At 38.9% G+C, this 16,048-nt stretch overlaps 1 protein-coding gene across 1 annotated transcript in view; it reads left to right on the top strand.

Moving 5' to 3' along the window:
- The window catches only part of GLIS3 (GLIS family zinc finger 3), a 615,191-nt gene extending 606,394 nt beyond the window's left edge, over positions 1 to 8,797 (top strand). The window contains exons 10-11 of the mRNA XM_077249138.1: positions 5,318 to 5,500; positions 7,679 to 8,797. Of these exons, the coding sequence (XP_077105253.1) occupies positions 5,318 to 5,500; positions 7,679 to 7,815 (320 nt within the window). The 3' untranslated portion in view covers positions 7,816 to 8,797. The remainder of the gene's footprint in view (positions 1 to 5,317; positions 5,501 to 7,678) is intronic.
- The last annotated feature ends 7,251 nt before the right edge of the window (positions 8,798 to 16,048 follow it).

Here is a 16,048-nt window from a genome sequence, read left to right as displayed (position 1 = left end):
TCAAGACAATAAGAGCTGTTTGCAGTACCTAGCGTTATCCTATACAATTTAAGTGGAGTAATGTAGTACCTTTGTTCAATGAGTTTACATTTAGCACCCCTTATAAAAGCTGGTTGGTGGAGGTGCCAAGTGGTAGATCCCCTCCGGTCTGATATTGATGACCTGTCCTAAGGATGCGTCATTGGTATCGGATGAACAGATAGCCCCTTTAACTACAACACAAGTATCTCTAAATCCAAGACCTGAAGAAGAACAACTATAGGCAACCATCTGGCATTGAAGTGAATGCCATTTGGAACTGGTGTCCACCAGAGAAAACAAAAATTGCATTTATTTAATGTCTTTGACATTGATGTTGAATTATGCACAAGAGAATGCTTACACGACAACTTTGTTCAATAGCAGAATATCGTGTCAGACAGAGACAGCACAAGTAGGCACAAGGAGTGCCATCATCTCAAGATGGATTAAAACTAGTGATGAGCGAGTGTACTCATTGCTCGGGTTTTCCAGAGCACGCTCGGGTGACCTCTGAGTATTTTTTAGTGCTCGGAGGTTTAGTTTTCAGTGCAGCAGCTGGATGATTTACATCTGTTAGCCAGCATAAGTACATGTGGGGGTTGCCTGGTTACTAGGGAATCCCCACATGTAATCAAGCAGGCTAGTAGCTGTAAATCATTCAGCTGCGGCGAAGAAAACTACATCTCCGAGCAGTCATAAATACTCGGTCACCCGAGCGTGCTCTGGAAAACCCGAGCAACAAGTACACTCGCTCATCACTAATTAAAACCCCATATGCCAACATAGAGACTCTGTACACAAGGCAACTCACATAAGCCCTTATGCTAACACAGGCATAAACTGGAAAATTAAGATGACATATTATTTATTGGTCAAGGTCTAACATTGGAAGGTTTTATAGTTGTATATAATGTCTCATCTTTGTAAGACTTTGTGCACATTTTATTTTTGACTTCCATGAATTGTATATGGGTGCATTTTCTATTGTATACTCTGGAAGAAAGGTTGCGACAAATGCCACCGTATAGACTTGATTCCCATGCCATAGGCCATAGATTTCCATTATAAAAATGGAATTTTGTTGCTGTTTGCAAATGAAAAGTACTTTGAGTGCACAAGGATGTAGTGACAACAATGTGCAGTGGATATACTTCATGCACACTCTTGATATTTACCCCCTTAGTGACGGAGCCAAATTTTTGAAATCTGACCAGTGTCACTTTATGTGGTAATAACTCTGGAATGCTTCAACAAATCCCAGTAATTTTGAGAATGTTTTTTCATGACACCTTACACTTTATGATGATGGTAAATTTAGGTCGATATGTTTTGTGTTTATTTATAAAAAATATCAGATATTTGAGAAAAATGTAAAAAAATTAGCAATTTTCAAGCTTTGCATGAGTATCCCTTTAATTCATATAGTCATACCACACAAAAACATTAATAAATAACATTTCCCTTAAGTCTGCTTTACATCAGCACCATTTGTAAAATGTTATTTTATTTTGTTAGCATTCTAGTAGGTTTAAAAATAGAGCAGTAATTTTTCATTTTTACATGGAAATTTAGATAGGGGCCTATCCATGTTTGAAGTGACTTTAGGGGTCTCATATATTGGGAAACGCTCCAAAATTATGCCATTTTAAAAACAGCACCCCCTGACATATTGAAAACTGCTGTCAGGTAGTTTATAAACCCTTCAGGTAATTTTCAGGAATTAATACAAAGTGGCATGACAGAAATGAAAATGTGTATTTTTACCACCAAAATATTGCTAACTTCTGAACAGGTTACAACAGCCGTCAGAGTCTGATGCCGCTATTTGGTCATGAAGTGCCATGGCAAACATCAGGTCCACACAATCATGATGTGAGGGCACAATTTGGGATAAAGAGGAAGCCCCCACACTCTGTTCACCATTTATATGATGTAGTCACTATTGACAGCAGCATCTAATCGTGGCTGATGCAGCAAGTTGTCAGCTACAGTATACAGCCGACAGCTGCTGGATTATCACCTGTATGGGGAGGCTATTCTCTTATATCTCAGGTCAGTTAAAAGGCGTATTGGCGGTCATTAACTGCAGTTCATTAACACATAGATCCCCACAGAAATTGAGTAAATTGGCCAACATTCATTCCAATGACAACTCAGTTCATTAAAATATGAATATTAGAAAAGTTACAGTAAGCTTAAAATAATTAAGGTAGCTAAATTGGTAATGAAGATGAATTAGGCCAGGTTCACATCACATCTTTGCCACTCATTAGCAATTGAAACACTAAAAAACGGGATTCTGGCGTATTCATCAATGAGGCCATTGACTTTAATGTGCTCTCGCTTGACTCATTTACAGCAGTGTTTGCCTTTTTGAGATGGTCACAAAAATGAGATGGACTGTATCTTTGTGACTGCTTTAAAATGGTAGACATTGCCGAAATTGAGGTGAGACAGAGCACAAACTGATTCTCTTTACTTCATTAAAGTATATGGCCCTGTTGGTGGAAGTGCCTGAGTTCAGTTTTTCAGGGCTTCAGCCATAAGTCCTAACCGAGCTGCTGACATGTGGCAAAAACATGATGTGATCTTAGTTTTACAGAGATGTTAGATTTAAAGGAGTTGTCCTGGACTTTTACATCAATGGCTTATCCTTAGTAATCAATATCTAATAAATCAATGTGCGACACTTCCCCCCACTTCCACTTTCTCCCTCTGATCACATCTCAAATTCATCATAATTGTGCCCGCAGCAGACAACTGCACATTCGCCCCCTATTCGAATCAATAGGGGCGGATGTGCAGTACAAGGCGACGTTCACTATGCAGTTGACAGAGCAAGCTGTGCTGATCAGCTCCGCAACTAAGCACTTCCTCCTGCCGCTGGCACCAGGAACATCAGTGTGCGTGCCAGCTGTTGCACCTTCACTGGTTAGGTATAGATGATCTATCCTAAGTTAAGGCCATCAGTGTAAAAGGATAACTCCTTTGCCATTTCTTGACTTATGAAAGATGAAGGTCTGGTAGAAAATTGAAAGATAAGTCAATGCTATTCATTTGGAGGCTATTCCCAGCATGCTCTGCCAATCATTTATAAGCAACTTTAATACTAGATTCTACTGAAGCTACATCAACAGCTGGGAAGCAACAGGTTGTAAAGTGCATTGTGATTGCTGGTTCAGAAGCGTCGGCACAAATCCTTACGGATGATTAATTCTCCATTCTGTGCAATCCGATGCTTGTTGATTTAAAGTCTACATTTAAAGTAATAAATGCGAATCATGAGAAACTGAGAATGTGATAAAGTAATTCTTGGAAACTGTGATAAACATCTTGGCATGAATATTACAGAGCTCTTAAACTGTATAGCCGAGTCATGAGTGCTTGCTCACCACTTTGCATCCTGCGGCTCTTTAAGAAATGCTGACTTAATACAACACATATGTTTTGTGACACATTCAAAGAAAATGATGTCTCCTTTTTCTTTAGTTTACTCTTTCAGTGCACGAATGTCAAGTGTTTTCAGGTAAATTGTAACAAGTCTTGAATAAAATAAGGACTCTCACACATTCAGTCTTGTTTTTATTAAGTATACATATTGTTATCTTTTTATCTAGAAAATAGTAGTTCTGAAAAAAAGGCAACTGATTTTGTATTTGTATCTCATAGTTAATATTTAAGGTCCTCGTGCACAAGTTGTATTATTGTATGGCACTCAAGCCCCCTGCTGTTCCTCATACCTATGTCATCTGGTGGAACATACTATCATTTTTTCTGTCAAACCACTGCATGCCTCAAAATTAATTCATAGTCATACATATTTATAATAAAGACCTCTTGCATATCTGTGGGTACCTGTGTTGAGACTCCATATAAAAAGGTCACAATATTACCATTTGTATGACTCTCAAATATACTTCTACATCCCATGTCACAATGACAATCATGTACTGTATATCCTCTACAAATTTGAGTTTTATGCTCATTCCTGCCTCAAATTGCAAGATGACATCTATGTCACTACAAACCTACACTACAAAGGTGCATTCCAGTAAGAATAAGCTATCCATAGGATAGGTGAAAACATTAGAGTTCTGTCATGCGCCTGGGTTCGAACATTTCAGTCTGTGCTTTGTGGTCGGCTTCTCTGTCTGCCAAGCCACAGCAGATGCACTTTTTCTCCAAGTGTTTAGTCTTGTTAGGTTAACAGGTGTTTTCATTTGCTCATTTGTCTGCCCTATCACCTCTCATGTGCATCTTTATATACTTTCCCTCTGCTGGTATTTCCTGCTGGTGATAGTCTCATTTGGATGTACAGCGTGTACTGTGGTACTTTAAGCAAGTCAGTGAAAGACCAGCTAGGATTTGTCTTTCTTCTGTTATATTCTTTACCCTGCACCTATCTTCTGTTTCTTTTTAGGAATTAGGCAGTATATACTCTAACAATACATAATCATTTATTTTGTATTTTATGGTTTAGTTTACTCACTCTGGGATCTATTTTTATTTCAGCACACTTTCCCTTCTGTAGGTAATTTGCACTCTGCTCTTCCTACTGGTTCTCTAGGTGTAATGTGAAGTACTCAACAGTCTTTCAGGCAGGATAGGCAAAAGTTGGCATCATCTAGTCTGTGGTTAGCGCTATCTCAGCTCACGATGGGGTCAGGATTTCTAGTCTGTACAGGAACCGGCAGGTTCGGTTGCAGTTTTTAGTATGTCACCTGTTTTCCCAAGTGAGTTGCTACACTATCATAACAGGTTCCGGTGGCTGTGACCTACCCCAATCTCTAGAACAAGGTACTTTTATCCACACACGACTGCTGCTCCATTAATTTTTTATGAAACTGCTGGTATAATGTACTTAGCTTTTTCAGGCAGCCCCATAGATGATGAATGTTTTTCAACATGACAACTCCATGATACATGTTGCTTGGACTATACGTCTGTGTGGCCTAAACGTTCTACCATGGCCTTCAGCACCTCCAGACTTGTCTCACATCTGTAACGTCATTGGTCAGCAATTGCAAAGGGAGCTGCTAGTAGTGGCACATCATGATTTGCATGTTCATGTGCATTCAGTGTGGCAGAACATTCCTCAGAGAATCATTAACAATTTCATTCATAGCATGCCAAGCCTATTTCTGGGCTCATACTCAATACTGAATAAATTGACAAGTTTTGAAAATGTTTCCATTTTTCGATCATGTGTATATGTTTGCAATTTCAATGTTGAAGAATGTATATCTACATAATGATCCTCAGTGTTAACCATCAGTGTTCTCTTATATTTCTTTAGGATTTTATGGCCAACTGCAGACATTTTGTCCTCCACATTACAATGATCATCAAAGGAACATGCAGCATGGTAATGCATGCAACATGGTGCCTCCATTTGAAGATTGTATGCCTCATGGTTGTGGGAATAAAACAGACTTTGATGTATTTCACAGGGCATTTACATCTCACTCTGGTATTACAGGTACAAATTGCAATATATTACTCTGTGTATATATATATATTGTGGTAGATCAGCTCCTTATATAAATCTTCATTAGCCTTTTAATTGAGCCTCCTCCTGCATTATATTCCTCCTCATCAGCCCCTTTACACAGCCCTATCCTGCTCATCACCCTGGCACACAGCCCCATCCTGCAATCTATCCTTCCTTATCAGTCCCTTTATACAGCACCATCCTGCAGTGTATCAGCTCCTCAGCGTTCGCAGCCCGGGGTCCACCGTGCAGGAGGAACCTGCTGCTAGTGAATGGTGGCACTATTTGGCGGTATAAACTAGCTCTGTTACTTCACAGTAAAAGGAAAGCACTGCGCCCTGTTAGACTCACAGGAGCACAAGCTAACTGCCAAACTTATAGCAGTCAGTGGTCATGCAAACACACAATCTCCTCACGGAGCTGCCGGTATTCTAGGGGCTTAATTCAGCCGGGTCCCTGAATACATACACACATAACCACACTGGCGCAAAGCACATAACTTAGATTTATACTAGCGCATGGCCGTGCGGTCATGTGAACCTTTTATAGCTGCAGCAACTACAGGACCTTCCCAGAAGGACCAATGGGAGGCTGCCACAGAACTTGAGCAACTTCAGGACCTTCCTAGAGGACCAATGGGAATTTCTGCAGTACCTGAGCATGTGACCCTTGATCTCCAATGAGAGATCTTACCCTGGGCATGCTCAGAAGGAAAAAAGTAGGACTTAGTCCCAAAGACATCTGCTCGCCGCTGACCAGTACTGGCTACAATGGCAGAAGCTGCAAAGGCAGCAGTAACCCTTTGCACAGTGTCAGACTGAGCAAGACGCTGGGACCGACGCCTCCGCTGAGCAGGCTCCACTGCGGCAAGAGAAGAATGGGAGACCGCAGCAGAGATGGCTCGAGATTCCCCATGTGCAGAGGCGGGAACTCGACCCCTAACACCCCATGCTGCAATATATAACTATTCAACAGTTCTTATATACTGGCCCATCATACAGTGTATCACTACAGTAAGCCCTGCATACAGCCCCATCCTGCAGTATATCACTCTTCAACAGCTCTTGTATACAGGCCCATCATACAGTGTATCACTTCTGTAAGCTCCTGCATACAGCCTCCTCCTGCAATATATAACTCATCAGCCCCTTTATTCAGCCCTATCCCGCACTATATTAGTCTTAATCAATCCCTATATAAAGCTCCATCCAGCAGTGTATCACTCCATATCAGTCCCTGTCTCCAGCCTCCAGTTTATGACTCCTTATCAGCACTTGTATGGAGCCACCTCCTGCAGTATATTAATCCTCATCTGCCCCTGATATAACCTCCTCTTGCAGTATATCATTCCTCAACAACCCCTACAGACAGCCCCATCCTGCAATATATCTTTCCTCATCAGCACCTCTATAAAGCTTAATTCTTCAGTATGTCACTACTTATCATCCCCTCTATATAGAGTCCTAACTTGCTGTATATTACTCTGCTAAGCCCCCTCTATGTATAGCACCCTATATCATCAGCTATCTTCATCAGCCACTAAATACAGCCTCCTCCTGCAGTATATCACCTTTCTTGGCGCCTTCATTCAGCCCCATACTGAAGTATATCACTCATCAGCAGCCCTTGAATAATGCCTCATTCTGTAGTCTATCACTTTTCTAACCCTCTGCATACAGCCCCATCCTGCAGTATATCACTCCTCATCAGTCCCTGTTTACAGCCCCATCCTGCATTACTCCAGAAATACCCCCTCCTCCTGTGATAAGCAGCTCACTGTCTATGAATTTTGTACATATAGAGCCTGGTGGGTGCGGGATTAGCTTTCTCGGCTCAGATTCATTCTAAATGTAAAAGCTCTGATTGTGTCAGAACCTCTGCACTCAAAAATCTAAGTGATACATCGCTGGAATCAGGGTCACTTTGCCTACATCATGCTGCTCTCAGATGAGGTAGAAAAACCGGCTGACAGATTTCCTTTAGGGAGAGTCATAAAATGGAATTAAACTACATTTACATGTAGAAGCATTACATGCAAAGGCAAAAATTTATGTTTTTACCTAAACTTTGTCTTATATTCTAAACCCTATATCAACCATAGAACTGTACATTTACCTGTTATTAATTTATTATTTTCTACACATTTTATGTTCTTTTTTGTTTCAGTGTACGATTTTCCAAGTGGACCAGCTGGTCTTTTTGGGGACCCACAGCGGAGTAATTTAGAAGATACTAATTTTCTACAAATTAATGCAATTGATCGCTGTCCTAGCCAACTTTCATCTGTTTACACAGAGGGATGAAAATGGCTTTTCCGTGTCATTTATATAAATGATAATCCATTTTAGGCAAAAGACTTTGAAAAAGGATTGTCCACACCAGTCCATGTACATACATGAATTTTATATTCAAGGGGAATAAAGCAACTGGAAAATTGAATTTTAAGAATTCACAATATGAAAAAGAATCAACCATGAAAATTGCACAAATTGTATACACTTCTCAGCTTCAAACATGAAAAAATAATTTAATAACTTTACGATTCATCGCTGATATCAAATATACAATATGTTAATTCTAAATGTAATAAATCGGTCAGCAAAGTTATAATAGGACTTTTTGCTAAATGTTTGATGTTGTCAAGAATGGTGGAAAGTTGCAAATGGCACAGAGATATAAGTAAATTTATGTTCATGTTCTATATAATGTTCTAGATGATGGAGCATGCCCACTGAAACCCAACGTATGTGGCACCAGTATTCCTGGTATGACCTTGGTATATATACTGTACATGTAATCTGCATGTGTACCGCTGATTACTGATATGTAGCAGGGATGGAAGTCTTACACTTTATTCATTGGAAATATAAACTGATATATTTGCATTTTACCCATTAAAATATAAAGTTTGGCAAACTGGATTTATCACAATACAAGCTGGATCGCCAGCTTGTAATTACAGTATGTAGCAAAGTATCATTTCTTAATGTTTGTGTGTAAATTCAGTAGTATCACTTAGAACATTTAAGCTACAGGTATTAAAAAAGAATATCACATTGAATAGATATAATCTATAAAGCAGTTCACTATCTTTTCAGATACTTTATTTTTCTTGTACTATGTTGACTTACAACAATTTTTATAGCCCTTTCTTACTTAAAGGGGTTGTCCATTGAAAGCAAGTTATCAGCTGTCCACAATAACTTACTAATGAGCAAGGTTCCGACCACCGGGCCTTGCATGTTCAGCACAACAAGGAATTATTGTCCCGATGGGGTACTTTTATCCATGTTACAAAATGGGCCTCACCGTCTCTCCATTCATTCTCTCTTTCAGGCTGCCAGAAAAGCTGAGTGAAGAGCTCAGCAGCCCTGTAGGAATTGAATGGAGCGGCGGTCAATCAGCCGCATTTCCACTCCATTCTGCTGATCGATGCAGGTCCCAGCAATCAGATACCTACTGATCAATAAGTTATCACCGATCTTGTACATAGGTGATAACTTGTTTTCACTGGACAACATTTTTAAAGATGCATTTGCCATTCTTCTGCTGGTTATAAGCTAACATCCCCTCTATTCCCGGTTGGCTCGATGTCTATGCAGGGCTCGCTTGGTGATTTGCATTCAAGCAAGGTAATATTTATATCAAATACATGACTCAAAAAGCGCCATCTTAGTAACTTGTCACAGAAGGTTACCTCTTTTAAGAGGATTAAGATAACGCAACATTGCATAAGCCATTAAACGATATCAAACTACATGTTGAATTACAATTTGTTTCTGCCATGATATCTCATTGCTGTGTAATCAAGGTAACCTTTGCTATATCTGCAGTATATGATGCAATCTGAGCATAAGTAATATGTCGCAGAGAGAATCCGGACCTTAAAAGGGTTGTCGACTATTTTTTTTATTGATGTGATGCCTGTCCTCAGAAAAAGGCCATAAATATCTGATCGTGAGGGTGTGATTCATTTGAGAAGGGTGTGGATCTGCAGTACTCAGTCTCACCACTATAGGACTGATGGAGCTGCTGTGTTCTGACAACACTGGAGAACTTCTGGCGCTGCTAACAACTGAAAGGCGGGGTGCCGGGTGTCGCAGCCCCATCAATCAGATATTAATGGCCCATCCTAAGGGCTGGTGCAGACCGCCATAGATTTTCTCATCAAAGAGAATCGGGCTAATCAAACTCTGAACAGAGTTTGATCAGAGTTTGATAATAGTGTGATTCAATTCTCTCAGATGAGAAGATTGAATTTTTTTTCCATCAATTCCATTTTATCAGTGTGCAGAAATCAGACAGCACATCAGACAGATGTCAATCAAGTGCAGTCCATTGTTCCCATGTGCTCATTGACTTACATGCCTGAGTGCGATTCAGAGATCAGATCAAACTTGTGCATGCAACAATTTTTTTTTTTCAGAAAGACTCTGTTCAAGGAAGAAATTGGACATGTGCACTGCCACATTGAACATTGAATAACATGGAGACGAGTTATATCCGCCAAAACAACAGATAGCACTCATTCGTATTACTGTTGTGCGGTGTGCACAAGCCCTAAGGGTAAGCCACCATAGAAAAAGTAGTGGCCAACCTCTTTAACTATTAGCAGCAACCTATGGAATTGTGAATGCAGCTCTTGCCTATAATATAGGATGCAAATGTACACTTTTTATATTATTATTGCCATCTACCATATTTTAGAGTGGCATTGGATTCAAGAAAGCATATGAAAAACAGTGGAATAAATGTATGTATATATATATATATATATATATATATATATATATATATATATTATTTTTTTTTTTATTTATATATATACACAGTCATGGCCAAAAGTGTTGGCATCCTTGAAATTGTTCCAGAAAATACAGTATTTCTCCAAGAAAATTGTTGCAATTACACATTTTGTTATGCACATGTTTATTTTCTTTCTATGTATTGGAACAATACAAATCAACAGAGGAAAAAAAGGCAAATTGGACATAGTTTAACACAAAACACCAAAACTGGGCCAGACAAAATTGTTGGCACGCTCAACTTAATATTTGGTTGCACACCTTTGGAATAAATAATTGCAATCAATTGCTTTCTATAACCACCAACAACTTCTTACACCTCTCAACTGGAATTCTGGACCACTCTTCTTTTGCAAACTGCTCCAGGTCTCTCATATTTGAATGGTGCCTTCTCCCAACAGCAAATTTAAGATCTGGGAATTAGATCCAGCCTCATTGCTGACCACTTCAGAACTCTCCAGTGTTTTGTTTCCATCCATTTCTGGGTGCTTCTTGAAGTATGTTTGGGGTTATTGTCCTGCTGGAAGGCCTATGACCTAGGATGGAAACCCAATTTTCTCACACAGGGCACTACATTGTGACCCAAAATCATTTGGTAGTCTTCAGATTTAATGAAGCCTTGCACACAATCAAGGCACCCAGTGTCAGAGGCATTAAAACAACCCCAAAACATCTTTGAACCTCCATCATATTTGACTGTTGGTACTGTGTTCTGTTCTTTGTAGGCCTCATTATATTTTCGGTAAACAGTAGAATGATTTGTTTTACCAAAAAGTTCTATTTTGGTCTCATCTGTCCACAAGACCCTTTCCCAGAAGGAGTTTGGTTTGCTCATGTACATTTTGGCAAACTGCAGTCCAGCTTTTAAATTTTCTATGTCAACAGTTGCGTCCTCTGGGGTCTCCTGCCATAACTTTTCATTTCATCCAAATGTCGACAGATAGTTAGCGCTGACACTGGTAGACCCAGAACATGCAGGACAGCTTGAGTTTCTGTGGAACTTGACTGGGGCTGCTTATCTACCATCCAGACTATCCTGCGTTATAACCTTTCATCATTTTTTCTCTTCCTTCCACATCCAGGGATATTAGCTATAGTGCCATGGGTTGTAAACTTCTTGATTAAGTTGTGCACTGTGGACAAAGATCTTTTGGAGATAGACTTGTAACCTTGAGATTGTTGATATTGTTCAACAATTTTGGTTTTAAAGTCATCAGACTTTTTTTCTACTCTTTTTGTTATCCATTCTTAGTGTGTCACACACAGACACATAATGCAAAGATTGAGTCAACTTATCCCCTTTTTAACTGGTTTCAGGTGGATTTTTCATATTGCCCACACTGTCACTTGCCACAGGTGAGTCTGAATTAGCATTATACGCTTGAAACAACATGTTTACCCACAATTTTTGAAAGGTGCCAACAATTTTGTTCCACCCATTTCTGGGGTTTTCTGTCAAGTTATGTCCAATTTGCCTTTTTTATCTGTATTTGTTTGTGTTGTTCCAATACACACAGAGGAAATAGACGTGACTGGCAAAACATCAGCTTCCAATTTTTTAGAACAGTGTACCGATACTTTCGGCCATGACTGTATGTGTATATATAATATATATGTACCGGTACATATATATATATATGTATATATATATACAGTATATATGCATATACATTTACGCCACTGTTTTTCATATGCTTTCTTGATTGTATATATATAAAATTGAATTGAACCTACATGTAATATTCAGCCCACTTTCACTTGGAATTATTTTATTCAGTATGTTTCCTCAATATTTGTAGGAAAAGACCAAGAGAGAAACTTAAGCAGAGTAAATCCATAAGATAATGATCTGCCTTTTTCCATGTTTTCAGCTCCTTTCCAAGCACTAAGTTCATGTCCAAAAACTATATAAATTAAGTTTTTTTGCTCTACACAATTGTTCACATTTATACCATTGAATTGTCCGACTCTTAAATTCATTTACTATTATACAAAATGGGACCAAAGAGAACACCTATGTGTGTGAATTATTCGTGCCTCCTCTGAATTGTTATTGTGTTTGGAAACAGATGTATCCAGCTCTCATGTCCCTCATGTGAAAAGTAAAAACTGAAGAATTGCGTAATGCGCACATTTCTCCTGTGTTGGATGCTACAGGACTGATGTCTGGCTGAGCCTTAATTTGGCAAACTTAGTGGATCAACTGGAAGGCTTGAGTCTCAGAAAGTACTCTAAACCCAGAGTTTGCTCAGGTTCGATTTTTCCTATAGATTTTTGGTTTAATTGAAATTCTTAGCAACCTGATCACAAGTCAGAAGCAGTTCATAACTCCTATGAATTCTTACGTTTCAGTGAAAAAGAGTGAATTTTCCTTAGAGATGTTATCTGATATCCTAAAGACCTTATTATGTTAAAAAATATACATACAAAAATGCTTAAAAATTATATATTATTTATATATAAAATGGAAATACAGAAAAAAAGAAATGACCATGCAAAACTAGTGGTTAGAACCACCTCCTTTATCCAACACTTTCCATATAAAATATAAAATGTAACAAAACAAATTGTAGAACCTAATAGTTTATTTTAATATAAATTTACACATGTAAAAATTAATTTCTAAAAAAAAACAATTTTATGTATGTTGTATAAAATAATGCTAGTATTATTTTGGTCACCCAGTTAAAAAATATAGTTGTTTAATCATTGCATGTGCAAAAATACTAAATAGTGTCTGGGCATTTAGGACCAAATATTTAGGTTGTAAATTGTCCAGGATCAGTAAAACATGGCTGACCCTATTTTTGCAGGACTGCAACTCGGCACATTTGCATAGATGGAGCTGAGTTGCAATACTAGACGCAGGTGTTGTTTTTTGTCAAGGGCCTCTGTGTTTATTTTAACGATAGACAATCCATTTAGGGCGTTTGTACCCTGCAATCCATTCAATTGAACAATTATGCAGTATTATAGAACGTATGGAAATTATTTTTATAGCACTTCACTTATTAATGGTAATTTTATCCACTACAGTCTTATGATGTTTAACATACAATAAAACATTAATAGAGATAAGTGGATCTGACAACATACAAATTTGCCATGTTATGCGGTTTATGCCTGGAAATTCAATATTTAGCTAATTTATTCCCTGCAAATTGGATGTCCCTTATTATACTCTGGGGTCTGGAAAGACCCAAAAGCATAATAAATGTAAGCCGAAAAAAAACAAAACCTCACAGGTCACCTCCAGTGCTGAATCATTCCTGTGAGGTCCTCGGCGCCTCATCTTGCCAACTCCGCACACTGAAACCCCAGGCAACTTCACGGTAGGCTGGAACTTCTGACCATGACTAGACCCAGACATCCATGCAAATGTGCAGGAATGTCCAGGCCTAATCACGGCTGTAAGTCCCATTTTGTTCATTTAGAGGGGTTTCAGTGTTTGGAGGCGGTAAGAAATGACACCAAGGGACCAATTGGGAGACAGCGAGCAGTGGAGATGGCCAGAGAGCTGATTATTCGTTTTTTTGTGTTCTTTTTTATCTTTTGCTGGCTTTGAATTCCACTCTTGATAAATTTTTCCCAACTTGACTCTTTAGCTTTCACTAAGTGATTGAGCATTTAAAATGGTGCCCAGCAATTTAAGCTTGTGCAATACTGCACTATAGTACAACATATAATATTAGTTTGTATTCAACCATATCGCTGCATAATATGTTCCTGTATATAGTTTGTGGGCAGTATGTTGGCTCAGTAGTTACCACTGTTGCTTTGCAGCATTGTAGTCCTGGTTTCAAATCCCACCAAGGATGCAATCCCATGTACGGGGTTTGTACATTTTCCCTGTCTTACTGGTAGGGAATTTAGATTTAGTCCCATTGGGGACAGTGGTGACAATGTCTGTAAAGCGCTGTGCAATTAATGGTGCTATTAGCAGAATAATAGCTTTATAAAGAAAACATGACATTTACTTTAAGTGTAAATTGTGTAAAAATTCTAGGAATCAAGTTAGGTTCTACCAAACCACTAGGCAGTTTCTTTAATGTTCAGTACTGTCTTACTAGATAATTATACCAACGTCATCAGTGTTACATGTGCCTGTAGCTTTCTGGTTATATATCGTAGAAACACACCACTCCTTCATTAGATGAAAACATGGAGCCAGATGCTTTGTATCTATTGTGTGCAATGTTGGTGCTTAAGTGGTTTAGATAGAGAATGCTGACCCAATTCATGAAAGCTTCTATGCAGATTCACCTACTTCCTCCAAAATGAGCAGAGCTGGTGCTGAATGAGGCAGCATTGGAGCGTCACACCACAACTAAACTAATTCATAACAAGCTGTGGTGTGTACCTTGACTGGAATAAGATTTGTGGCGAGGTGCAAGCCTTTTAATGAATCAGAAGTATCTGGCTCCAGCATGCCTCCTCATCAACACCAGTGTGAAAAACCTTGGTCTGGATGAATTTGGGCCATAGTGTAGCATATCATCTGTCCTTAGTGGTGACATTGTTGCTGTGTTTACACATATACAGTTAAAACCAGAAGTTTACATATACTCTATAAAAAGACACATATGCATGTTTGTCTGAATATCTGACATGAAATCAGAATAAACCTTTCCCGTTTTAGGTCAATTAGGATTACCATAATTATTAATATTTGCCAAATGCCAGAATAATGAGAGAAATATAATACAATTACTATGCCTTTAAACAATTCTGGACTGCCCATATGATGATGTCATGTGTTTGGAAACTTCTGATAGTTTTTTTGGGCAACATCTGAGTTAATTAGAGACATACCTGATGTATTTTAATCACACCTGAAACGCACTTCTTCTTTGTGTAGCATCATGGGAAAGTGTAAAGAAATCAGCCGATATCAGGAAGAGAATTGTGGACTTGCACAAGTCTGGCTCATCCTTGGGTACAATTTCAAGATACCTGAAAGTGCCTTGTTCATCTGTGCAAACAATTATATGCAACTACAAACAAGATGGGAATGTCCAGCTATCATACTGCTCAGGAAGGAGATGGGTTCTGTGTCCCAGAGATGAACGTGCTTTGGTCCAACTTGTCCGTATCAACCCAAGGACAAAAGCAAAAGACCTTGTAAAGATGATGGCGGAAGCTGGCAAGATTGTGTCAATATCCACAGTGAAGCGATTACTGTATCAACATGGGCTGAAAGGCCTCTCTACCAGGAAGAAGCCATTACTCCAAAAGAAACATAAAAAAAGATTAATATTTGCAAATGCACACAGGAACAAATACCTTAATTTTTAGAGTCATGTCCTGCGGTCTGATGAACCTAAATTTGAACCTTTTGGGCATAATGACCATTGTTACGTTTAGAGGACAAAGGGAGAAGCTTAGAAGCCTAAGAACACCATCCCAACTGTGAAACACGGGGGTAGCAGCATTATGTTATGGGTTTACTTTGCTGCAGGAGGGACTGGGAAACTTCACAAAATAGATGGCACCATAAGAAAAGAAGATTATGTGGTAATACTGAAGCAACTTCTCAAGACATCTGCCAGGAAGTTGAAGCTTGGGCAAAAATGGGTCTTCTAAATGGACAATTTCCCGAAACATACTGCCAAAATGGTATCAAATTGGCTTAAGGATAAAAAAAGTCAATGTTTTGGAGTGGCCATCAGAAAGCTCTGATCTAAATCCTGTTGAAAATTTATGGGCAAAGCTGAAAGGGCAGGTGCGAGCA

The sequence above is a fragment of the Ranitomeya variabilis genome, chromosome 1, assembly GCF_051348905.1.
Source record: "Ranitomeya variabilis isolate aRanVar5 chromosome 1, aRanVar5.hap1, whole genome shotgun sequence".
NCBI lineage: Eukaryota > Metazoa > Chordata > Amphibia > Anura > Dendrobatidae > Ranitomeya > Ranitomeya variabilis.
Note: the sequence above shows the minus strand (reverse complement) of the source record. Positions and strands in the feature narration are given on the sequence as shown.